This window comes from Lissotriton vulgaris, chromosome 7 (assembly GCF_964263255.1).
Source record: "Lissotriton vulgaris chromosome 7, aLisVul1.2, whole genome shotgun sequence".
NCBI classification, from domain to species: Eukaryota; Metazoa; Chordata; class Amphibia; order Caudata; family Salamandridae; genus Lissotriton; species Lissotriton vulgaris.
In genome coordinates, this window is record NC_141695.1 from 334,079,666 (window position 1) to 334,107,551 (window position 27,886).

Consider the following 27,886-nt stretch of genomic DNA (forward strand, 5'->3'; position numbering starts at 1 on the left):
ATATGTATTGCCTATACCCCCCTCCCTCGAGATGTAGAAATGCTATTAAAAATAGGATATGGGAGCAGATGGTCTTTAGTAAAAAGTGCATTCCAAATTCCACAGGAAAGGGATTGGACCATACTGACTAATAATATGGATGTCACAGAAAATAGATTGATTAATTGGTTAGAGTCTATCAGGGACACAATTAATGGCCTAGCAGTTAAACATGGTGAGTTTTCTCAAGTCACTGCCACGTTGCAGAAGCCAGGTGAGTCAGTGGCTGATTACATCTTAAGGTACAATGAAGCATGGGATAACAGTGCAGGGGTACCACGCACCACAGAGGCCTATAAGGTATTGGCTACGCAAACCCTTATGAATGGATTGCTAGCTTCTGTGGCCCACAGTTGTAAACTACGCCACCCTGATTGGTCCACTAAAGGATATCACGAGTTGTGCACGCTTCTCATAACTATGGAAAGAGATGGTATTTTTAAGGTAAGGAAGGACATCGCTAAAAATGACAAAGGAATGATGTTGCAGCAAATACAAAGAGAGGAGGAGCCAGAGGGAATGTACTATCAGGGGGCACAGCAAAGACAGGATAATGGACAAGGATACCAGAGGAGAGACAAGAGTGGGGATCGGTGCTATTGTTGCCAGAGGTATGGGCACTGGGCACGCAATTGTAGAAATAATAGAGGTAGAAGGGACTGGAATGAGAGAAGTGACCAGTATAATAGAAATGATGGAAACAGGAATGAAAGGTCAGACAGAAATGAGACCCCGCCATCTGCACCACCCATGCCCAGAGACCTGAAGCAGACCCAGCACTCCCTGAGGAATCCTTTCCAGGAGCAACATGGATCAGCATAGGACAACGCGGAGAGAGAGATGGGACAAACTGCAGCAACCAGAGCCCAGTGCTTTATGATGAAGGTATCAGAGACACCAGAGGAAAATCCCATGTTTCAAGTTAAGGTAGGAGATAAAGAGATCGATTTCCTGATAGACAGTGGTGCAACCCTATCCGCAGTAAGAAACAAGTTGGGTCCTGGTAGTGGTGAAACAGTTACTACTATAGCAGTAAATGGAATGATGATGCATGAAGAATTGTCAGAACCCCTACCAGTTTCTGTTGATGACCTCACAATGACCCATCAGTTTCTGCTGTCACCAGATGCACCCATCAATTGGCTGGAGAGAGACCTCCTCTGTAAATTGCATGCAACATTATATTTTTCACAAAATGGGATTTACTTACAAGTACCTGAGGACAGGTTAGAATTGGCTAATAGAGCACTTACTGCTTGCAAATTAAGTGAGGACTCTGTGTTAAGTGCACCCCCTGTCTTCTCTCTCTCTCCCCAACACGTTACCAATGGACTCCATTACATGGAGGTTTTTATGAAAACATGTTCCAAGAACTGTTTAAATACAGCCCTGACATTGAGAGTGAATTAATTGGTCACTCATTTAGTGCAGTTGACATTAGTACCTGAGCCCATACACTGTACAGCAGCATTTTTCACAGGAGCAGTGCCTGAATGGTACGCCTACAGGGCAGATAAACATTTGCACTGGACAATGGAGTTGTTTGAGCACACATTATATGTAGGAAAAGAAGGGGGTGCAGTGAGCATTGAACTAGGACCACAGGAAATGAGATTATTTCAAGTGCCAGATTCTGAACCACATGTATCCATAGCTGTAGCACCAGGTTACTACCCTAAGGATTTGGGCTCCATGGTCAAACGCCTTCAGGACTTACCTAGAACTAAGGATTTTACATTTCCTTTAGGAATGGTGTCTGTGTTAGGAGATGGAGAAGGATGGTGTTGGACGTTGTGTATGAACAGAAAGGACAGGACTGCAGTTTTTGACAAACTTGAAGGGAATATGGCTTTACAGCGGACAAAAAAAAAAATCCTAGAGCAAGTGAACTCAGAAGTCTGGGCAAAACACAAAAATGAGGCAGTATTATTGAAAACATGCCCTCCCCATAAAGTGACACTTAAAGAGAATGCTGAATTACCTTATGTCCGTCAGTACAGGCTGTCACCTCAGGCAGAGGAGGGAATAAAACCTGTGATTGAATCTCTCTTGCAACAAGGTATCATTAAAAAGACATCCAGCCCCTGTAATAGTCCTATCATTCCATTACCCAAGGGCAATACTGGGCAGTATAGGTTCATACAGGACTTACGACAGATAAACAACATTGTGGTTCCTTTAGCACCTGTTGTGCCTGACACCAATACCATATTATCTTCCATACCTGTAGAGGCAGAGTACTTTTCTGTCATTGATCTCTCCTCTGCATTTTTCAGTATTAGAGTCCATCCAGAGAGCGAGTACCTCTTTGCTTTCACAGTGAAAGATACCCAATATACTTTCAGAAGACTGGCACAAGGCTATACTGAGAGTGCCACGGTCTATGCACAGGCAGTAAAGAGAGACCTGGATAGCCTACACCTGGAAGGAGGCAGTATCATCTTGCAGTACGCGGATGATTTACTCGTGGCATCCCCATCACTTGAAGCCTGTGAAAAAGACACTGTAGCGCTGCTGAATCACCTCCAGGAGAGAGGACACAAAGCTTCATTGTCAAAATTCCAGTGCTGCCAAAAAGAGGTGACTTACCTGGGTTATGTGGTATCCAAAGGAACAGGCCGCATATCACCTGACAGGATAAAAATGATTCAGGGCATGCAGCCTCCGTCCACCAAGAAAGGAATGCAGTCATTCCTGGGGATGATGAACTACTGCCGCCAGTGGATCCCTGAGTACAGATCCTATGATGCCATCCTGCGACAATGTACATTACAAGATGCTCCCAACAACATTGTATGGACTAATGAACTTGCAAACTGTTTTAAGAAACTGAAAGAGACTTTGTGTACTGCGCCAGCCCTGGGGCTACCTGATTACAAACTGCCCTTCCATCTCTATGTGTCAGAGCAAAATGGCATTGCAAATGGTGTGCTGACACAGCAGCATGGCTCAGGAAAAAGACCTGTGGCATACTACTCCGTGACTTTGCCTGCAGCAGTAACTGGGCATCCGGCTTGTTTGAGAGCAGTGGCGTCAGCAGCTGTGATGGTAGAGAGGACAGCTCCCATTGTGTTGGACTACCCTTGTATTGTTTATGTGCCACATTCGGTACAGTTGTTGTTGTCATCCGCAGCCACACAACATTTTTCGGCGGCCAGGCAAACAGGTTATGAGGTCACTCTGTTGTCTAACACAAATATCACCATTAAAAGATGCCCACCTGTTAATTTTGCAACATTATTACCTCCACTAGGTGATTCAGATGAGACCCCTGACCATGACTGTGTTGAAGTTGTAGAGACATGCACCACACCCAGACCAGATTTGCAGCAAACACCATTGGAAAAAACTGACTATGAGTGGTACACTGACTGTTCCTCCAGCAGACTAACAGACACTGATTAAAGAGCAGGGTATGCTATAACAACAGTAGACACCATAATTGAAAGTGCAGCCCTCCCACCTGGCACATCTGCCCAGCAAGCCGAGCTGTATGCTGTAACAAGAGCATGCATCCTAGCGGAGGGGAAAGATGTTAATATTTACACTGACTCTCGTTATGCCTTTGGAGTTGTACACAATTTTGGCCAGTTGTGGCAGTATCGTGGTTTCATAACAGCAGCAGGACGCCCCATTCAAAATGGCCCCTTAGTAAAGAATTTGCTACAGGCAATACTACTGCCCAACAGAGTAGCAGTAATAAAATGTGAGGCACATACAGGAGCTAATACTGAAATAGCCAGAGGTAACGCGATGGCTGACACAGCAGCAAAAAAGAGCATGTTACAGCCAGTACAGATGGTGCCTTTAATGGCAAAAAGTATTCCAAAAATACAGCTGATTCAGAGACAATTGTTGCTAGCTGATGTTAAAGAAGCACAATGGTCTGCACCTCCAGAGGAAGAAAGAGCGTGGAGTGATGCTGGATGTGAGCCAAATGATGAGGGATTGTGGGTACACCCGGATGGGAGGCCTGTGGCCCCACGCAGTATGTTCCTGCCCCTTACAAGGCTTGCCCATGGACCCACTCGCATGGCTCAAGGAGGGATGAATGCTTTGATTAGACAAGAATGGCTTGCACCAGGGATAACAGCTTTCACTGCACAATTCTGCTCCCAATGTCTTGTCTGTGCCCAGCATGCTAAAGGTCGGTCCCCCGCTACTCATGATCACTTGCCAGTACCAGAAGGTCCCTTTACCAACCTTCAAATAGACTTCGCCTACATGCCCCCAGTGAATGGATTCAAATATTTGCTGGTATGTGTGGACCAGTTTTCAAAATGGGTGGAGGCGTTTGCCACTAGGAAGAATGATGCAGCAACTGTTGTGCGATGCTTGATGAATGATATAATACCCCGATTTGGGGTCCCCCAGAGCATAAACAGTGACAGAGGGGGTGAATTTGTTGCTGCCATTGTGGAAAAGATGTGAGTGTTTGGGAATAGAGTGGAAACTGCATGCCCCTTACCACCCACAAAGTTCAGGGCAGGTGGAGAGAATGAACTCCACAATAAAACATAAATTAGCCAAAACAACTGATGCAACAGGCCTGAAATGGCCAGAGGCGCTGCCTTTAGTGCTGCATGCCATAAGAGCAACACCATCTAGAACAACTCTTGTCCCCCCCATGAGGTATTGATGGGGCGGCCTATGTCGGTGGGGTTGAGGTTGCCTCTCACAGCATCCCAAGCAGCACTGCTGTGGACGGATGAGCAGATTTCTGACTATGCTGTACAATTATCAGTGGTATTGAGGCATCACCATCTCCAGGTGAAGGAAGCTTTGCCCCATCCTTCCGTAGAACAAACACACCCTTTTAAACCTGGCGACATGGTCATGGTGAGAAAAGTAAAAAATGTTTCTCTTACTTCTAGGTGGACTGGACCCCACATTGTGCTCCTGGTTACCAGAACATCACTAAAGGTGGAGGGACGTCCCTAGTGGCTGCACGGAACAAGATGCAGAGCTGCACCAACAACGCCTGAGGCAGAGTCACCTTTAACAGATGAGCAACGGCCACAAGTGGAGCAGCGCGGAACAGAGGACAAGGGGGAGACAGACCAGACCTTTCCTAACAACAACGCTGAGGGTCCTTCATCAAGTGTCCCAGGAACGGTGACACCAACTGATGCTGTTGAGTGAAGCACGCAGGGCAGGTCCGGGAAACCGCCCCTGAACAAGACGACTACGGACCAGGAGGAGAAGCAGATGACAGCACACCACAAGAACTTTCATTATTGACACTTACGGAAAGTACCCTGGAACTGAGACAGAAAGGCACTGCCTAACAACATTTTAAATTCTGAAAGGAACATTTACCATTGTCCAGAAAATGCATTGCATTATGCGAACAATATTTTTAAGTACCTTAATTATGTGTGTGCTACCTGTACTGCAACAACCTGCTGACCATCCCCTCATTGCAGTACATGAGAAAGTTGCCCAGGCTTTAGGTCTTCAAAATTGCTGGATTTGTAGAGAGTTATCCAGACACCAAAGCGACCCTATTGGCCTTTATGAAACACCTGTGCCTATACAAAATTATGCGCAAGGAATAGGATGCCTCATATCCAATGTAACCTGGGATTGTGGAGAAGGAAGGATTGGATGGTACCCACGTTGTACCATACTGCCAAATATTCAAGCCCAATATCAAGTGTCTCCTACAGTAGAATACAAAGACAAGGAAAAAGCATTTCCTGTATGTTTAAAACATCATGTTTCAGGATATAACGCAGCTTCGCGATACTTGGGACATTTAAAAAGCAGCCAGTGTCCTAACATATTAGAATTTGATAATATCACAGGGAATTGGAACATAAAAGACAGACAGTTAGTAAGTAGGAACTGGACAGCTAAGGTACGGGGAAAACAAGTAAACTATACTTTGCATTACTGGAACATCACTGTAGATAGAGAGACACTATTGATAACACCTGATGGTCTTCTATATGATCCATTCATTGAGCAAAAGAATAAGCACGCTAGGGCATCAAATGTGATTTCTAAAATATTAGAATACCCCTTATGGGCAGCTCGCTGCTCGTACATGGCACCATGGGCAAATGTTACCCTTATAAATTCTTCATGGATTGATTACAAATGGTGTGATCAATTCCAAAACACTTTCCCTGAAGGGGTAGGCCTTCCACTCAGTAAATATCACACATTAGACACACAGCTACAGGGCGGAATGTATTTTGTTTGTGGCACTAAAGCATACAAGGTGCTTCCCCGCCACTGGGAAGGCATGTGTGCTATTTCTTACCTTACACCAAACATTTCAGTCGTGCCACACATTGCAGCCAATGAGCCACTAAATTTGGGGAGTTTTGCTCATAGATATAAAAGAGATATGAATGCACCTATTCTGGAAACTAGACAAGGTCTATTCTTTGAACTAATGCGTATATTTATTCCTGGATATGGGGTATATGATTTAGAATTGGCTCTAGTTAATATGTCTGCTGAGCTAGCTGTAGCATTCAATGCAACAAGAGATGCACTTCAACAGTTGCAGATGGAAATTAACTCAGTAGCTGCCATGACTATTCAACATCGAATTGCACTTGACCTCCTGACACTACAACAAGGAGGACTGTGCGTTTTATTAAATTCATCTTGCTGTTATTTTTTAAACAAAAGTGGGAACATAGCAAGGGATGTGGCACAAATTAAGAATGCAGTTCAAATATTCCGTGGAGCAGCAAAAATTACAGATTCTGATGACTGGTCCTGGCTATGGTCATGGCTACCAACAGGATGGTTAAAGCACTTACTTTTAGCGCTTCTGGGTATCTTTTTAACAATAGTGATATTTTTGTGTTGTCTTCAGTGTTGCTGCTCCATAGTACAGCAATGGTGTAGTAAAAGCATCCCTTCAATTTCGGCAGTTAAAACTCTACCTCCTACAGAACAGGAGCTAGCCTACAAGTATCTCCAAATACAACAGGATGTAGAGAAAGCACACAAAGAAACATTTCAATTAATGGCTATAGAGATATAATATAAAAGCATTAAGTATTAGTATATAATTTTATATATGTAGAAAAATGAATACCTCTTGGATGGTTCTACGCCAATATATGCATGTTATTTGAAGACTGTGATGCTAGTCAAAGATAAGTACTTTTTCGATATTTCTACCATATGTATGTAGTCATATTTTTCTTACAATGGTATTTGATATTGCTATCAAAAAGGAGGGATATTGTGGGGAAAAATATATCTCAATCCCATATTCTCCTCCACACTGTCTCAGTCCTCCTGAGCTAACCGCTCTGACCAAGCTACTTGCTCCGTGCTCCTGAACACCCCTCCCCTTACAGATCTATTAAAACTTGACCCCGAGCCCTACATTAACCTCTGCGACACGTCATGGGTTAACAGCTGTGGAAAGCCTCTGAATCTTGCAGGTTGGCTTAAACTTGCTTTCTGGTCCCTTGTGCCCTTATATTGCTCTATGTTCTGCGCCTGCATGGCACTTCTATTTGTATATGTACAACCGTATTTGGCCTTGGCCACATCTTATGAGTTTACTGATGACTGCACTTTCTGCCCTATATATTCTGCTGTAACTATTCATGAGGGGCAGAAGAAGCTTGTTCCAAGACGTGACAGTGCGTCTGCATTCTGCCTTGGCATGCCAATAAACGGACAAAGGTGCAAGAACATTTCCTGTGTTTTGGGAGGCAGCTGTGGTTTATTTGCTTTGCGTCTTCGTCTTGGCTCTGAGGAGGAGGGTTGGAGGATTTATTACCCAGCTTAATGTATTTATTACCCAACAATACAGCACATACGCAAGCAAAAAATTGAGGGTGCAATTCAGACGCACCACAACGGCTGCAAAACATTAAAATGTGTTTATTTCTCACAAAACATTAAGAAACAATATAACTTTACAATAGAGTGATGGATGGACTTTAATAAGCTACAGAAATAAAACATACCCACCTAAATAAAAAAATGCATACCATAATCCATTTGAACTTCAATTTGAACATTGGAGAGTCCTTTAGGAAATCCACAAGGAATCCGTTTTACAATTTAATTGTAAGCAAGGACTGTTCCTATGGAAAGGCTTGGGCAAGCATAGATTGGTCCAGCTGCAACAGAGTAAGTCCAATGGGCAGCAGTGAAATAGAGAGATCACTCGACAGGTGGCTCCATTGGGAAGCCATTCTCTGGCAGCAGATAACCGTCTCCAGACTGCATGGATTCCTGGTCCATGAACATGTCCTGGCTTGCTTCTTCCAACTGTTCCATCGTCAACCCATTGTCCGGAACCCCCACCTCCTCTTCATCCTCCCTCTCTATCTTAATCACTACACGGTCAACCCGATCTCGCTCCCTTCTGTGCTCCCTGTCCCTATCTCTGTCTCGGTCACGTCTCCGGTCCCGATCCCTGTCTCGATCCCGGTCTCTATCTTTATCCTTGTCCTTATCCTTGTCTTTGTCCTTGTCTTTGTCTTTATCCTTATCCTTGTCCTTGTCCTTATCCTTGTCTCTGTCCCTTTCACGGTGGCTACGTCGCCTGTCCCGGTCTCGCTCCCTCTCCTTGTCCCTATCCCGCTCCCTGTCACGCTCTCTAGACTTCTCTTCAGAAGGACCCTTCAATTCTGAGCCATCCACCCCAATCTCCGCTATGGGCACCTCTTCAGGGGGAGCATCGCCCATTTCAGATACCTCTCCATCCAATCGCTCTTCCTTCACAATCTTGTCACGGTCTCCTCTTTCTCGCTTGCGATCTCTGCTGCGACTCCTGCGCTTTCGGTCTCGGTCTTTATCCTTATCTTTAATATCTTTATCTTTATCCTTATCCTTATCTCTGCTCTTTTCCCGGCTGCGCTTGCGAGGTTCTTCCTTCTCCCGACTGCGGGTCCTTCGCCGGCGTTCCCGTGAGCGAGTTCTTCGGCGGTCACGCTCTTTATCTCTGTCACGGCTACGCTCGACGATGCCTGGCCGCTCTCGATCTCTCTCCCTCTCTCGATCCCTAATAAAAGACAGACAAGATTAAGGAGGGCATTCCACAAAAGCATTATACAGAAACAGAACAGACCTGCTCATGAACAACTACAGCACTGGTCAACCACTGAAGGATATAACAATCTCCAAAAAAACATTTGTTTGAATAAATGTTGCATATAGGACAGACAATGCTTCCTGAACTTTGTGCAATATAACACCTTAAGCTCCCAAATCTTAAGCCAAAACCTTAATGCTTGAGGTGCTCTTGAAAATACTAGACTGGTCATTATTTATGTTTGCCTACGTCCGATAACATGCCTGCTGCCTAGCTGTGCCTTGATTAAAGGTAACATATCAAAGGGAGGGGGGTGGGGGGACAAGTATCTCCAAGGTAGATCCATATAAAATGAGTTTTATATGCCCTGGGTAAAGTGAAATTGCACATTTCACTCCCCACATTGTGATAAAGAGCTGCCCAACATCGACTTTGGTGGTAGGAGCACTGGAGGGAGGATCTGCAATATTTTTAAATATTTAGAACCCCTAAACTCTCACCTATGTGTACGTGGAGTGGGACGTCTTGCAGATATATGCGGCATACTTCTAAAAGATGTTTTTATAAGCCCTGGTGCTGAAAAATTGGCCCAAGTCACTTTTCCATTGCAAATCCCATGCCGTAGGTTAACATTGGGAAAGGTTATTAGTTAATAACTGGAGAAAGAAAAGCTGTAAAACTAGGATTAAAGGACTCAGAATGGTAATGATAAATCCAACAATATGGTATTGTTGATAAGTGAGTGAGCCTGGCTGCTTTGAAGATGTGATAAATGACCCCTGGTGTTAGGAAGCCTCTCAAGGAGGAGAGGTTGCTGGGCATAGGAATGCCAGAGCAGGGGGTGAAGTCGTAAACCATGGACTTCAAAAGAAGGGGAGGACCCCTGCTCACCTCTAGCCAGATGCTAGGATTAAGGAAGGAATGCGAAAATGCAAGGAGGGACTAGCCATCCTAGGGGTGTGTCTAGCCAGGTCTTCTCTCCCTGCTGAAAATTCTGACATATTGAGTTTTGAAGAATAGTGGTTTCTAGGTTAGTATTTTGCAACACACTGCAGGAAGCAGTCGGAATTTTGGGAGGAACCCTGCAGCTCATTGGACAGGAGTGCCCACCTGCTTGGCCCCAGAGAATACTGAATAAGTATCTGAGAGGGGAGATGCCTCTACGATTGGTTGCTTGAAACTTAAGAGAATCAGAAGATTAAAAGTTTTATGTGCATTTCCACAAGCCTGAATCTGAAGACTGAACCTTTTTGCACCATTTGAAACGACAGCCCTGTGCATCTAACCTGCTTCAAAAAGGACAAAAGAGTGGACTGCGAGCTACAGGTTAACAGAGCTCACCTGGACATCACCACAAAGAATCCCCAGCCTGGAGTACTACCAGTGGATTTGTAAGGTTTTTGTTTTAATTGGACCCAGCCTGCTGGAGGAGGCTGCACAGGTGTGGTGAGAAATTCTCCAAATTGATATGGGTCAACGTGTCCCTGTCACAGCAAACAAAATGACTAAAAGGGGCACGGTTGGTTTCTAAGCACCAGAAAAAGACTAATCTTTCAAAATAAAATCACATCTCTTAGAGGGAGAGACCCTGGCGCAAGGAGTACGAACCCAGCACCCGTATGCAGGGCATTTGCCACCTACAAACAGGCAATCATTTCCAGGAAAGCTGAATTCTATGAGGACAGAATCTCAGCGGCAAGTAATCCCCAGAAAGAAACCTTTATGGTACTGACCGAGTTAAGGAAAAACAAGGAGCAGAATCTCCCCTTTACTTAAGAAGATCGTCACAAATTCCAGTCCGTTTTCACTAATAAAATATCGGATCTCCAGACAGAAATCCATCGCACCCCAAGCTTTAGCTGTCCTAGAAGTCCCTCACCGACAACCTCGCTGATTGTCCACCCTCTAACCACGCTACCACCACTTACTATGGAGACTCTGGCTGTCCAGATGGGGAGTGAAATCCGGGTCACCAGCAGACCCCTGCCCACCTAGGACCTTTAATCTAGCCCTGCCAGGAATAGAGGACGACGTACTCTCCCTTCCCAATAGCTCCCTGGAAACAGGACATGTCCCCACCAATTTTAAGGAGGTTCGTCTGACTCCGCTTCTAAAGAAGCCTGGTGCCGATACCAAGATCTTGAAAAATTTTAGGCCTATCACAGCTGCCTTTCTTAGCTAAGGTAATTGAACAGCACGCCCTTCCACACCTTTCCCGCCATCTTGAAAACAATCCTCTTTTAGGCCCGAATCAGGCTGGCTTCAGGGCCCATCACAGCACGGAATTGGTCATGCTCTCCGGGCTGGATGATCGGAGACTCAGGGCAGACAAAAAAACTATGCGCCATGGTGCCGTTAGACCTCTCTGCGGCATTTGATACGGTTAATTATGACCAATTATTGTCACGGTTGGGAGACCTCGGCATTCAGGGCACCGCCCATGCCTGGCTAACTTCAATTCTCAAAAACCGTTCCCAGAGAGTCCAACTGGCAATTTTGGTCTCCAACCCAGCAGGTCTCTCATGCAGAGTTCCCCAAGGCTCAGCACTTTCACCTCTCCTGTTTAACGCCTATCTGCAGCCTTTGATCTCTGCACTAAACCAGATGGAGTGCCGGCTCTACAACTATGCCGATGACACTCAAATTATTATACAAATTGACAATTCATCTACAGCACATGTAAGATTGCAAAACATACTAACATTAACTGTCAACTGGATGCCAGCCAATTCGCTAAAGATAAATCCGGATAAAACAGGTGCTGGTGATCACCACAGCGTCCAGCCCCTGTAACGACCTCCTTTGGCCAAAAGAACTGGGGCCCTCTCCGGAAACTGCAGCGGCTGTGAAAAGCCTGGGCATTCAAATAGATTGTAATTGAGCTCTACGCTGTGAATACCGAGCGGTGATAATAAGGACAATGACCATTGGGTCAATAGCCAGATAATAGTAACATCCGTGAGACCTCTAGGTAGTATGACTAGTATTCGTGGTTTACATCTACACAAACACACTACCACCGCAAATTGAAATGTATAAATTAATGTGTGTCATTTTGTTAACAGTCACATATTCTGCCATCGAGTAGCAACAATTTAGCAATTTCACATAGTGTGTCCATAACGACTTTCTGATAGCCAAAGTCGGTCTAGTTTATGTGATAACGGAGGCTTGAGAGCTGTTCAGAGGTCCCAAAACGCTGTTTGTTAATAAATAAAGTTTGTGTATTTTGAATACATACACACAGCTCACCCCAGTCCTATTTTTACTACAACGCTTTTAAATGGGAAGTGTGAGCGGCCTCCTTACGTCCAGGGACAGAGCCAGCACCAGCCGAAGGAGACCGCTCCCCACACGTGTAAGAATGGAGTCTAGTTAACTGAACTCAAGAAGCAATACTGCTAACGGTAAGAGCCACTTAATACTGGCTTTTTCATCTTTTATAGCTCGGGACCGATAGTACCCTTGCACCCCGTGGGACGTGACCCTTTCTCAATACAGGTAATATCTCTCATGTATCGCGCTTCATACTACTTGTGTCAGCGTAGTCACTGAATTATTAAGGCAGTGCGACCAGTCAATGGCTCGAAGCAGTATACAAGAGACGCGGTCCATTACCGACTTTGTCTCTTTATGAGTCCCCCTGTTTTATTTTAATATAGGAGCCTGGTTCACATGACGGACAGTCCATTATTAAATATACAAAGCGTTCCTTGAATAGATGCTTAAACGCGTCACTCTTATAAGGAGATCTTGTTGGTGACATTTCTTCACAGGTGGTGCATTGAACTTGTAACTGGACCATTGGCATAATACTAAGTGCCTCACCAGCAAGGTACACATGCCCTTACACCCAGCTCACCATCGGAGCGGCATAACATACATGTAGGATGCTTATAGATACTCGAGCTGCATTCAGGAAGAAGTAATCGACCCATATGAGCAGGTTGTCCTCCAGGTGAACACTTATCACCAATTGTGTACATTCGTTCCCAGCAGACAGCCTGGCAATTCAATACATTTGGGCTTCATTATAACAACAGTAGCATTGTTAATTATAGTTGGGAATGACACCTGTTCCCCCCTGATTAATTGTAGGCCTACGGACCCCCTTTTCGTAGGCCGTTTGTAGACACTTTCAGTTATAAGAACAGATATACTCTACATTCAAAAAGTACATTTACAGTAATGTCTCTCTCAGTCTCTTGGTTCGAACCCGGTAGGTCCTTAGTGACCTCCCTTCTGAAACTAGTGCTAACAAATTACGCACCTTTGATCAATTCTCATAAACAGAGAATGTCTCTAGTGCTTGTATGAATACACCCATATGTGCATACTCTGTTTTTCTGTTTCTTTCCCCTATTTTAGGAATTGAGAACAACCGAGAAAACAAGTGTTGAATATTACACTGTTGAAATACTACACAAGTGGTGTAAGTATCTATTTGTTGGTATTTGTTGTCCTAACGAATGCTCCACAGACCCGGCTGGGCAAAAAGGAGCTGAAACATGTCGACTGTGTCCATAAAGTGGTATAAGATCCAGTAACCTGATCCATCATTATACCCACCATAATTTTTAACCACAGAACTCCACCTTTTTTATTAAAGTTTCTTCTGGTGAGGCTCTGTTTTTAAGCCAACTATTCACACCCTCTCTCTGGGGGTGCCCCTCATTGTCTAGACACTGCTACCCAGACCAGAGGTTGCCTCGGGATGAGGCTGGCCACAAACTTGGACATCCGATGACTATGCCATAACGCGAATGTGGGGCGGAAAATAGATATACACCGCAAATAACATAGCGTTTATGAGGGTGATCCATGCTAACCAATGGTTATGAAGCTACAAGTGTCCATTCTCCTTTGATTACTTGACCATTCATATAGATGCCAAACTTTCCATGGCTCAACAAGTCTCGTTCGTTGTCGGCAATTGCGTGGGCCTACTAAGACAACTGTGGAAACTATCTCCACTCCCGATCTCGGCCACGCTCAGACGGGCTGTTTCAGCTATGATCCAGTCGTGCATGGACTATGGCAATTCTTTATATGCTGGCCTTCCCCAACAACTGTTGGCCACCCTACAAACAGTCATGAATGACGCAGCAAGATTAATCTTTAAAAAACCAAGACGGACACACGCTACACCACTGCTACGTGAGCTTAATCGACTCCCTGTACGAACAAGCCCCAAGATACATCAGGGAGCGCTTAGTTCCCCATGTTCCCAGTAGGACTCTTCGATCAGCAGATGCCACCCTTCTGGTTTGCCCCCACTTTAAACTATCCTCTATGGGAGGGCGAGCATTCTCCAATGCAAACAACTTGCCAGTGAGCCTGCGCATGGAAATGAACCTCCTACCCTTCAGGAAAAGCTTTAAACCGTACACTTCCTGGAGGCATGGGGTGCGTCCTAGCATTTTGCCCCCCTTTACTCCGCCATCTAGCCTGTGTGCACCCTCTGAAAAGCACTTTGAGACCCCTGGATGATAAAGCGCATCACAAATCTAAATAAATAAATCTCTGGTTCCCTACAGTGATTTTTATTGTTTTGGTATCATTTAAAAGATCAAAATATTTTCTAGTTTTATAAATTGGTGTTGGATTTTTTTTGTGTTGAGTCTTAATATTTACTGAATCAGTGTTTCTAAATGTTTTACAAACCCGTCTTTGAAGTTAAGCCTGCCTGCTTGCAGCAACGTTACCATGGATTGAGCATAGGAATAATTGAAGACCTATTTTGTGTTTGTGGCGTTCCTGCCAGTGGCAGACCTTCATTTGCCCCTACCAATCCACTTTCCAGCAAGTTTTATTAGAAAACTCAATTCCTGTCCCTTCTGTTTTACAGGAGTCTGGGAAGGAATGAGAAGCTCATCCCTCAAATTTATTTGTCTCCTACTTCTTTGCTGCACCGGTGCCAAACATCAGGGTAACGCTCTGCAAAGCTTGGCATTCACAAAAGTTCCAGCTGCTTTATCTAAAAGACTGGAACACACAGGACACGGTAGAGTTATTACTGAAGACAGGAGGTGTTTTTTTTATATCTGCACTTTGGTTAGCTCTGGTTTCCTGCCTTTGACACCACTACGAAAATGTCTGCATTAAGCCTCATTGCTGTGACGTGTGGACACCAAGTTTACCTTCCTCTGTGAGGAGTAGGGCAGTGCCTGCCAGGAGCAATGTATGAATCCTAAAAAAAATAAAGCCTTGTTCACAGGAGAATATTTCAATAGACCACCGAGGATCTACAAAATCCTCCACTGTCCTGTAGGCCAAAGGATCAAAGACCAGCCTATGGCTGAAGTCGTAATTTCGCCATTTTGTGAGCAGGTGACAGCGTCATATCCAATCCATTGTATACCTACACCTGTCCTCCCTAAACTCCAGAAGGACTAAGATTTAGTAATCCAAGACAATGTGGCTCCATTGCCTGGTAGAACATCTCCAGAACTCTTGCTAACCATTATAATAGCTAGAGACTGGAAGTGTATGTTAAAACCGAACACCAAGTTTCCATGCTGGTTAAGCTACTGTAGTCACTAGGTGCTTCCTGCTTCGTACAGTTGAACCGCTAGTTAACCAGAAGTACCAGGGTGTTGAGGACAAACCCTCTTAAATGATCTACAGCAGAGAAAGAAATAGCTTATCTAAGTTCCTGGTTTACAATCCACCCCTACCAAAAAGATTTCACAGACCTTAAATAAAAAAAAATATATCACTATGAACCAGTCAGTCAGTCACTTAGCTTTATTCGATTTAAAATCATAAAAGCATACAGATAAAAAACAAACATAGGAGCGTGGAAAAATACATATAATACAAGTTAAGAGACATATGCCAAACCTATAGGAGCCTTTTCCTTATTTAAAAATATAATACAAAAAAAACGCATTACTGACTGGGTTAAAATGTAAACTTGACCTTTTATAAAAGCTTCTCAAACATTGCAGTATTTGTAGAATAAGTCAAATCTATGGAGGGCAGGTGAGCTAATACCACCCCTTCCTAGCAAATAATTGTATACTGCTGTAGATCTTGGTAGGGGGATGTGTGGGGTACTCGGATAAAAATCATACAAATCCCAAATGGAGATGGGGCCGTCACCTTCGTGGGGCTGGGAGGATCGTAAATAAGGGACGATGTTGCTATTCCTAAATAGGACAAGAATTAGGTCCCCGGGAATGTCCTTAGGTAGTGACCCTAACCAGCCCACCCTTCTAACACTCAGGATACCACCGTCCTTATTGGGTCGCAGGGGTCTATTTTTAGCTAACCAGAAAATGACCTGATGTAATAGGTCCTGATAACTCTCGGGTTTCCTGTGAGCGGGAACTGGTACTCCTGAAAGAACAAGCACAAAGGGGGCGGCTTTCGGAGGTAAGTCTATACATGCAGCTCTGTTTGGCTCTGCTCTAGCAGCAGAGTAATTAGTTAACACAGGATATGGGGCAATTTTAGTGACCAGTGGGGGTTGACTCTAGGGAGGCTGTCTTTCAATCGGGACATGTTTTCTTGTATTAAACAAAGGTTTGTGGGCGGTTTTGGTAGCAGTTAGAGGTAACATGCTGGGAAATGGTCTTTCAGTTGGAACTATGAACCACTAAAGTGATAACAGACTCAATCTTTAACGACGAGGTTAGTGGTCAAGGCTTTTACTTTTTAGACACTGCAGTGGCCATTACAATACTGACAATAGGTTTGCTTTCAGTTAAAATTATATGGCTTAGTTTTCCTGCTTTTTACTGACTGGCTAATCAAGTCAAATTCCCTTCATATCTAATCTCTGTATGTAAGAAATATTACTAGAAAATCATATTGACTAAGTTCCTATTTTAGATCATCCGTACTACTGCCAAACAAGGAGTCGCACGTAATCATTTCAGCTAGCAGTCCTTGATGGCGACACGAACAATAGTTACTTACCTGTAATCTGTGGTTCTCCAATACTGGTGTCTTTCATAGATTCACATGCCTGAATCATCCCCGGAGTGTGAGTCCAGACGACGGGAAAAGATTCAGGCACGTGAATCTATGAAAGACACCTCAATACTGGAGAAGAACAATAGTTACTTACCTGTAATCTGTGGTTCTCCAGTATTGGTGTCTTTCATAGATTCACATGCCTGAATTTATTTATTTATTCAGAGTTTTATATAGCGCGAACAAGATCTTTGCAGATATCAGAGCGCTTCACAGGAGCAGGGGGTGAGGGCAACAAGAGGGTGACTAAACATAATGTTGGGTACAGTATAATATTCAATGGCAACATCGGATAGTAGTCATATGCTATTGGAATAACAAACAATCAAATAAACGATAAAATAAGAGCGGTGCAGAGCCTTTGGTCCAGCTACAATAGAGATCAGGAGAGCTAGGCTATAAGGTTGGCTTACACCACTTTCTAAGAGTTACAGGGAGAGAAGGGGTAGGGAACATCCAGTTTAGCAAACTAACATGAACATAAAACTAATAGGTAGTGAGAGAGTAGTATGATAGGCTCGAAATCTAGCAAGGATATGATATCATTAGACATTAGACAATGAGGTAGCTAGTGGTACCAAGTCAGTGCAAAGTCTCTGGTCCAGCAAACGATAAAGTTCGGGAGAACTTGGCCATAAGGAGGGCTTTCACCTCTTTCTTGAAGAAGGCAGTGGAGGTGATAAGCCTGGTTTCAGGAGGGAGTGCGTTCCAAATCTTGGGTGCCATTCCTGAGAAGGAGCGTTTGTAAGTTTTTTCCTTCCGGAATCTGCGAGGTTTCAGGAGTAGATTTTTTGTACTTCTATTGGATCTCGACCCTCCTGATATAGTCAACTTTTGAGTGAGGTAGTTGGGTGCCTTGTGGTGTACTGCCGAGTGTGTCATAACAGCAATTTTCAGCTGTATTCTGGCTTCAAAGGGCCATTCCCCATCGTCGGAGTGTGAGTCCAGACGACAGGAAATGATTCAGACACCCCAATACTGGAGAAAAATAGTTACTTACCTGTAATCTGTGGTTCTCCAGTATTGGTGTATTTCAAAGATTCACATGCCTGAATCATTCCCCGTCGTCGGGACTCCCACTCCGACGACGGGGAATGATTCAGGCATGTGAATCTATGAAAGACACTCCAATACTGGAGAACTTTGATGTACTTTTAGTATGAACGTCAATGGCTTCCTTTAATAACTACCAGCATCCACAAAGGAGAGCCACACAACCTTTATGACATGCTTAACAACTCAATGTAATAGTCTAAAACTTTCCAGCCTCCATCGGAACGAGATTCCTCCTTTAGTTAAGAAAAACTACAAGAAACTGTCTTTGCCACCTGCTAGTTAAACTCAGGACACCCTCTCCCTATCTCCCAGTAAAACAACAAGTTTATATTTGCCTTTGACCCAGTACAGCACTTCACCCTCTAATAATATTCACACTTCGGAAGTGCCACAGTGTCAAAAAGCAAGATGCATCACATTGTTAAACAGGCGTAGGTGGGGGGAGAGGAAGATGTAACAGTTTCCATAATCTTATTAGGCTGCTTCTTAGTGTGAGTCAACAAAATAGCTGCGCCCCAGTATATGCATTTGGAAGACCACTGACCCTGCGCAACCGCGTAGATATGAAGAAACATTTGGATAGCTAAATATGAATCAATCCAAATGATGGGGTTCAATTTAACCCGCGCTTCAATGTCTCGGGAATAATACCAGACAGAACCTAAACTAGTATGGGGGTTTGATGATAGTCACGATGAAAGTGAAGGAGGAGACCTAAACTACGCACCACCAGTTTTAAATCTCACTTGGTATCCTGACTCAACAGGGCCGCATACTACAACAAAATGGCACACTGTTCAACTCATGGTGGCAAACTAGTTCGGATTTCAGCACAATAAGATACTACAGGATCTAGGTAGTGCCCATTAAGCTCACTGTAGTTTTACTTAAGAAAATTCTTGTTTTGAAGCTTCGGTCCACACTTCAGTTTTTCACAAGAGCCAAGGTGAGTCTTCGTTTGGTTGCCTCGTGTTTATTACTGGCAGACGACTCTAGTTACCATTTGTGCAACACTCTTTTGCAGGGATGACAGGACTTACCTTTCATCATATCGAGAAGCGTCATCTCGACCGGAGTGCCTTATGTTAACATCAGCACCACCTCTTCGTGTCCCACCTAGTCCTCCTCCTATAAAACAAAGCCGAAAAGTAAGCATTGTGCCAACAGATGTTCGCTTAGTGGGCCCGCCGGTGGCGCAGTGCTAAGGGGTACATATAAAACAAGCGTAGTCACAGCCTTTCCTTCCCGGCCCAAACTAATCATCTAATCTGAAGAAAGCTATCACTTGTGCGAGACTCGGCAATTACAAGTTTTGACTTTGTAAACGTACCATTTAGCTGAATTGGAATTTTAATTGTGCAAACAGTAGACCCAATTCTTCACTATAAGAAACGGGTTAGGCCAGCGGTTTAAGACATCTATCCGGAGGTTAGATCCATGACAGATTTTTTCTTCAAAGAACTTTTAAAATTCGTAGTAAAACTGACCCATTTAAAAGTTTAAATGCATGCAGCTATTAGCAGTTGTGAAAGTCTGTCCCAGACCTCTTGTACTGTTAGACCACACTAGTGAAGATTACACTGTAGAGAACTGTGCAACATATAAACCCAAAAAGCATTTGTAAACCAAGAAATACAATCGCACCTGTACAGGTTAAACCCTGTGGTTCCATAAAGTATTAAATCTGGAAATCCTTACCGAGCCTGCGCGGCCGCCAGCCTTTTACAGTGCGCCCTCTTTCAACATCAACCAGCACTCGCCTTCCATCAATTTTCTTGCCATCCGCATGCTTGTATGACGCTGTAAGATTGCATCCAGAAGGATTGGGAAGTAAATTAGCCAGTGAGTAGAGAAACACCTCCCACCCCTCCAAACCCAAACAAACGTGGGGCGACACCAAGAGAGTCAGTCTCCCAAGGCTATCGCAAATTGCAACAAAGGCACTAGGATTCAAAACAGAGCGCCACTGAAAACACCTATCACACAAGCGAAATGGCCCAGAGGAGGTCTGATGGACGAGGGAAGCAAAAAAATCACTAGCACTCACCAACCACCATGGCTCCTCCTGAGTGATGGTGAAGCATTAAAAGGTTAGGGCACAAAAAAGGGCATCCAAATACCCAGCGTTAGGCACAGGCTACATTAGGTAATGCTCGCCTTCAGCGATTAAATAGCCGCAACACCAATGAGATGAAGCGCTCTAGTGTACCCACTTTAAGTGACACTAGCATGAATAATGCTTCCAAAGCCATTTACCAAAAGTGTCTGGGCTGATACAACCGATGCACTACTTGTCAGCGTAACTGCACACATGATTCAAGATCTCCGCCCCCTACAGTGCAATTTGTAGTGCAAGTGACAACTATGTCAATTCCATCAAAAACTCACTTAAGAGCATCGGTGCATGGGAACAGTAAGGCTTAACCGGTTAGAAAAGCCCATGCTTGTAACCAGGGAGTTTCGGGGCTGGAGTCTTTTCACAAGCAAGAGGATTCGCCAGCATTAATCAACAAAAACAAAGACTTGGAGGAACAGTAAAAGGCAGACCATCCCAATCAGCTACCCACAAAACATGGAATGCGCCCCGTTAAAACCCAGCTGCAAGAAAAGTAAAGTTAGTTAAACTGGCATAATGCTTCTTTGAAACGAATCGTACAACCTAAAAATATTACACGGAGTAGCAAGGAAGGAAAGAACACGCCACACGTCATTCCTGAGCAATGCCCACAGGCTTCGCCAGGCTTCACTTCCATGCAAACATTATAATGCCAATAAACCGGTAACAATTGGCGCCCGGCAAAGCATTTTCTTTGCGTTCCCAGTTTGCCTTTCGCACAATTAAATCACGACCCAATCAAACACGCACACAACTGCTCCAAACACTAACACAGAATTTTGCGATGGAATTTAACAATGGCTGCAGTTCCAATTGTAGTGTTATCCCTGGAAAGCTCGCACTCATTTCTTCCCAGACAACACACAGTCGCCATCCCTAGCACCCCCCGCCCACCGACTTGTAGCAAGCCATTAAAGGTCCCTCAAACTGATAAAACACTGAAGGGCGGGGAGAAAATAAAAAAAGAAAATAAACAGCGCACCACTAAAACAAAAAAGATTTACCTGATAAACTACTTACAAAATGTCATGTTATGGCCAAACGAATTCAGGATGCTATCTTGGCAAGAGAAGTTTCTCTGAGCGTTGGGTGCTGGAGGTTTATATTTGGCCGCTGAGCGAGACGTTCTGCTGGCCTTACCTGTCTCAGCTGCCACGATTTTACTTTTAAATACCTGGCTTTCAAAGCTCGCGTTTTTTATTTTCACTGCAATATCAGATGATTGATGGAAATGTTGGCAGGACAACCTGCTGCTCCAAGACATCAAGCCACGGACTCCAGCATGTTCCCTCTGTTCGAAGGGCTGACCCGGCAGCCTGGGTTGAAAGGAGTGGCCGCTCCTATGCTCACCAGCAGTCACTCGTCAGAATGATGCAGCCAGGAAAGAAAGCCAAAGGAAAGCTTCCTTTCCAAGGGACAAACAGCCTCAACGGACCAACAGGAAGGTCATTCTGGTCTAAAGCCCTTGAACCACAGATCTATCTCCCCCCTCCCACACCCTCTTTAACACTCACCTTATCCAGGACAAACCTAAGGATATGGCCATTAACATCCCCAAATGACTAGGATCACCTTTGCCAATCTTACCAGCACGATATGCAAAAAGGAGACTTGCAGGAAAGCAGAAGGGGGTGAAAGAGGACCCTCACTCCCCATTTTCAAGGCAATCCAAATGATCGTTTTCCAACCTAGAGTCCCAGATGAACACGAATCTGGATGGGCAGAAATCACCACTCGACACTTGCGAAAAGGATAAAAAGCTGGTATGCACAGGGAGCAGGAAGTCCCACAGCCTTGAGTCGTTATAAACCACAATCAGATAGAAGTGTCTTGGCAACTTACAAAGGCTTAAAGAGGAAGGGCAGCTACAATTGGAGCTAAAGAACGTATCCAAGAGCCAGGCACCACATTAAGACCCAATCTAAGGCCAAGAAAAACTACTTGAGTGTTCAAAGGAATAAGATTAGGACAAATTAAACTAGAAAACAGTAGGTCTTTCAAATTAAAAAAATGGTGTGCTCACAGGACTCTTGTACAATCCAGTGAAAACAATGGCGACACTTCAAATCACAACCACTCAGAAGAACAAATGATGTTCAATTAAGGACCAAAAACAACACCTTTGCAAGTAGGAAGGGAAAGGGAGGGAGGAAAAACAGCCCGATTGTACATTGGGGCTTCAAACGTAGCACAAATTCCAAGCCCACCTCCCACCGAGCACAGCTTTACTTTCCAGGTGCAGTTTCAGAAATAAAAGATGGGTTTTACCACTGCCGACTGGTTTCTGCTCCATACAAGCCTCCATTTGCGTGGTTTTTCATAGGTCGTGGCGAGGTGACAAGATGTCCCACATTGGCAGATATCGGTAGCTTACCTGAGCCCGTATTATCTTACCTTCACCTTTATAACCAGCATCAAATTGGTTTTATAAAAAGATGTAAACTAGCCTGTCTATGCTACTTGAAAGCTGCTACAAATATACTAAAGGTAAAGTTGACTATATGCTTTGAACCTTGCACAGTGCTGTAGGTGCTAAGTACCTTAAATAACTTCTAGTCCCGGTCAAAGCAGTTATTTTATTAGCATAGAACTCTTTGGGATTGGAACCAATTATAAAGCCTACACTAATTAGGAGGTGGACCTTTTATCTTCCTACCTCTACTAAACAAAGAAATCTAGTGTCAACGTTACTCAAAGCACTCTTTGGTGGCACTACTGAACGTTATTATATTTTTGCATGACCACGACTAACACATTTGTGAATAGCATTACCTTTTAAAGGTAAGCTTGCCTACTCAAACTTTTGAGCGAGTGATTTAAGTAAGGGCTTTAAGTCCCCATTAAGTTATCTGCTCAAGCAAAGCAGATTACAGCCTCTTGCCATTGAAGGCACTGCAGAGACTAGTTTTACTATGCTAACCGTCAACAGAATTTGCAAGGAATGCCTTCTCTCAGTCACTGGCTGTTTACGAGTTACTGCACCGCAAATGGGGTTGCTGTGCAGGAAAGTAATATGCGCCCCCGGAAAGGGTTCACAAGTTCCTCCTTACTCTTTACTTTCGCTATTTTGGATGTGGTGCTGCACTCCGACCGAAGTCCTATAACTGTGTGAAAATGGACCCTACCTACCATGATAGCAATCTTAAGGGGCAACGCTCAACTGAGCAGAAATGTTAATAAACAAACGTTTCTAAATTAAAAAGATAAGTGTATGTGGTGATATTGCAATTCAAGGAAGCTAAACTACAACTATATATACTACGCTCGACAAATCCCACTGCATGATTCCAAATAGGGATTACACCAGTATCCTCAACTGTTCTAAACCTAAACTAGTCCTTACGAGAACCCAACCTCTGGGGCGTGGGAGGGGGAACTGGCAATAGACTAATCTGTAGTCTTCGATGCCAGAATCCTGAGGCGGCTTCCATGACTGCAACCTACCAGGGGGCAGCTCGAACGGAACAGGCAACTGGGAATGCCCAGCATGCCTATATACCCTCACCGTCTCGGAGATAACAGGGAGATTTAAAATACCTCAAACACCACCCACCCGTAACCAGGCTTAAAACTGCAGAGCTCAAATGGCATGCGAGCCAAGTATATGCCTTCTATCAATTAAGAAAGCATACGTGCAGCGGAGAGCAGATCAATGACAAAGCATGTGTAAGAAAGAGCAAAGCTTCATAAACTCAACGATTCGAGGGCACTTTAATAAGTCGTTTGCTCACAGCAAGTCCTGGAAAAGGTCGCCACAAAGACTAATAATGAAGCAGATTTCATTTGCTCTGGAGTGCTGGGGCTGCATGGCTCTTTGGAAGACAAGTACACGCGAGGGAGGGAACATAGTTAGATAAAGGTACAAAGAGTGGTTTTAAAATCGGAAGCCTAAAAGGATATTCCACTAGCTCGATGTGAAGTCTTCCCTCTACAGATGCTATAGAAACACAGAATTGCAGAGAAAGGAGTCAGAAGTGTGTGGCGCTCTGGGAGTCAGCAGGATAATTCCAAGTACCATAACTAGTGGGGAGAGATCACATGTAAATCACATTTGAGCTCTGCAATCTGAAAGCAAGCCTTACGGGTGCCAAAGACCTGGAAAATGCGCTCACCATATAAAACTAACTATCCCTCAACACCAAATCCCCACCCGACTTACTACAAAGGAGTTCAGAGACTGCCCCCTTAATGGTTCAGCATAGCACCAACAGTATGCTCCACACACCAGCCTCTTATCAGCACCCAGGCTTGCGCATACCCGTGTAAAGAGCAACACGCGGAGCCTGTGAGTACCAAAGGTCGCCCATCCTTCCATGCAAACAGATCTTGCCCAGCTCACTTTGCTAGGGAAGAAATGTGGGATCTCGCCTGCACTGCAACCTTGCACTCCCTGTTAAGTGTTTGGTGTGTATATATATATATATATATAGATTGTGCATTGGTGCTGCAAAGTCTTACCCATCATACAAACCCATATACCAACCATACAATGAGATGTTGTAAAGGGGAGCATTAGCATCAGCTGCAAGCCAGCAGTGGCAATTGCCATCACAATGGTGGCTGCAGTGACAATAAGAACACACAATTAATACACCCGTTCATATTGCACTTTGCGTACAGTTCTTAAACAGTAATCCATTAACAGGCTCATTTATACAAACAAATGTGAGCTGGGCAACAGATATCCAATGAAACAGCTAACTACCTCCCACCACCCAAGAGATTAGCACTAAAAGGCTAGACTGTACACACAATAGACCATCTTGTGCTTTAAAGGACAGTTGCCCATCTCCTGCATATCAGGTGTGGGACCCGGATTACAATAACAGGCCGCTAAATAAAAGGCAAAAAATGCAGGCAACATTAACAGACCCATTCGAACTGGTCCTTCAAAGAAATTTTAGCTGCAAAGGAGAAGATACATTTCAGACTGCAATTGCTTTCTAACTCTGGAACAGATGATCACCAGTAACCTAGTTTACAAAAGGTTAGCAGTACAACACCCCCCCCACCCCCACTGGCCTCCATCGCAATTACACAGCGGGCACATATTGGAATCTGGGTCCTCCACCCAAAACCTGTAACATTACAATTCAGCATTGTCAAGACTTACCTCAGGGATAAACCAAGCCACTAGCAAGAGTGTCTTAGCTCTACAGTTACAGTGTGGGAATTCAAGATTTTCAGAAAAGGGCATTAAGAGGGTGGTCATTAGAAAATATAAATTATGTGCGCAGTGGACTTTAACACAACAATGGGTATGTGTATTAGTTAGAGGAGATGGGCGAATTTCTACATGTAGTGAGGCTAACGGGTGGGGTATACACCATGCCCTTGTAAACTGCTTTAAAAGCAGTGTATCTTAAACGTTCGAAGTGGTAATTTTGGAGGTTGAACGATAAAGATATTTAGCTTTGAAAAACAGCATCTCGTGCTTTATATGAAGCGTTGCAAATGTAAACTAAATGTAGATTATCTCAACAATGTCACTTACGGAAACAGGATTTAGTTTTGGAAAAGCAGTTATACCATGGAGCGAGTCTTGTACAGATTATACTGCAGATACAGGGAGAGATGATACGGATATTTTTGGACACATTTAGTTTGGATATGTGGTGCTTTAGTCACTCGATTGGTAAAGAACTGCACCAGCAGTTTATGATTTAAGAAAGTGCAATAGTAGTGCAGGCCTGCACTCCTCACTACCCACCTTTTCACTGAAAACTGTGGTTTTAAATTAGCTCCACTGCAAAGAGGTGTTATCAGTCTCAGCCCAGGGTCCACCTGCCTGGATCAGCGAGGCGGAGGTAGGTGTGAAGAGTTACTAATTTAGTATGCACTAAAGTATAACATTGGGTGTTTTGAAGTAAAGGAAGAAGATTAGGCAGATCGGTTAATACGTTATGCAGGAGGGGCCCTTGGAGGTGGCGTTAGTAACTTTGTCAAACTGAAAAACGCATCAGCAAAGTGGTGAGTTCGATGGCGATAGCAATAGCCTATTACTTCGTTAGAGAGGCCGTGTTGTAGAGAGGGGATAACCTGTTATACATTTTATGGCCCAACTTTGCTTAAAGCATACTTGGATGCAGTTTTCGGCTTGGGCCTAACTGAAATCACAATTGTGGATAGTAGAGCCAACGTATCCCGCTCAGGAACAGCACAAATTTTTGGGAAAAAATTGAATGTTTTAACAACCCCCTACCCCAAACTGGGCTTCATATTCACTGCGTTATGAACATAAACACATGCATAATATATTTAAAGGCCTGCCCCGGAAAGGCAACTTACAATGCATGTCTCTCTCATGTTCATACTCTATGAAAGCATAGCCACGCGGCTTCCCTGAACGCCTGTTAAATACAATGTGAATCTGTGTGAGGAAGAAGAGAATACATTAAGTGCCTTAAGAGGGCAGATATGCCTACACATCATTTCAAAGAACTCCATTACAAAAAAAAATATTTGTTAAACAATGCATCATAAAGCCCTTCTTACCCTTTTGATCGGCCCATAAACCTCAAACTCTCTTCTCAGCTTTGATTCAGTTGTATCGTAGTTCTGGAGAGAAAAAAAATTGGTATATTAAAAGACTGGAGTTAACACTCAAATGTTTTTAGCGTGATTTAATACACCATGGCCCTACTCTGTAAATGTAAAAGTACTGAAAGCCAAGATACTGGCTGTCGGAAAGTGAATTATTAGTTGCACTGGGTGGCAATCCATCCACCAAGAGTAAAAGTCACTAGCCTTTTATGCCTAGGCAAAGGTTTCAGTAATTCAATTAACCTCTGGTAGCTATGGCAAAGAGCAGACAAGATTTAAACAAAACAGGTTAACGCACTAGGAAGTGCCAAAACAATTAATATCGAAATCACAACAATACAAATACTACAGTTTATAAAGAGTAAAATGTAATAAAAAAATGACTATGAAAAAAAGTAAAAATGGGGGAAAATGGATATCTGAATTTTAAAAAGATTTAAGAGAACAAACACCATGAAAAAGAAAAAGCACTAATCGGTAGTAACGGTTTGTGGAGAATCGGTTCCTAGGCGGGACCAAAATGGAGCACAGGTCAGGCACGCCACCCAAGTTCAAGTCAAAGATTTCACCTTACGACTTCTCAGAACTGGGAAGTTGAAATCCTAGAATGGACATGGTTGCAGGCAAGTTCCCTTGAAGGAGAATAACCACTGGACGGAGCCCTGCTGATACTGAAATATTCAGACTTGAGCTCTTTCTTCAGAGCTCAGATTCCTCCAGTGGGAGGAGGCGACAGACTGCCATACATAGGGTTCCACTAAGCAGGTCACCTTCTCACAGGCCCGCTGAAACAGAGCTGCTGATGCTGAAGGGATCCAAACAGGAGGAAGCAGATTCTTCAGCGCAGCCAAGCTGCAACTTGGTCAGGTCGGCTTGGTGGTTTAAATTAAAAAAATTCTATGTACCAATTTTGCAGACAGTTACACTTAGGGGCCAGGGGTCACTAGCACAGGACACCAGCAGGGTCCAGTCCAGGTGCAACTGGTCAGGTGGGTTCTTCAGGAAAGAGACCTCTTGCATCACGTTTGGGCCCTGTAGCCACACAGGTAGTCAGCCATCTGACCCATGCAGTCTACTTTGCCCTGGATACAGGTGGGAGCAAGCCCGACACTTAAGGACTCTTCACAGGT

At 44.0% G+C, this 27,886-nt stretch overlaps 1 protein-coding gene across 1 annotated transcript in view; it reads right to left on the reverse strand.

The window, feature by feature from the left end:
* Positions 1-7,882: 7,882 nt before the first annotated feature.
* Positions 7,883-27,886, reverse strand: part of SNRNP70 (small nuclear ribonucleoprotein U1 subunit 70) — a 47,696-nt gene continuing 27,692 nt past the window's right edge. Inside the window, exons 6-10 of the mRNA XM_086930191.1 lie at positions 26,709-26,771; positions 26,502-26,583; positions 19,796-19,897; positions 19,138-19,225; positions 7,883-9,031 (exon numbers count right to left, since the gene is read on the reverse strand). Of these exons, the coding sequence (XP_086786317.1) occupies positions 8,188-9,031; positions 19,138-19,225; positions 19,796-19,897; positions 26,502-26,583; positions 26,709-26,771 (1,179 nt within the window). The 3' untranslated portion in view covers positions 7,883-8,187. The remainder of the gene's footprint in view (positions 9,032-19,137; positions 19,226-19,795; positions 19,898-26,501; positions 26,584-26,708; positions 26,772-27,886) is intronic.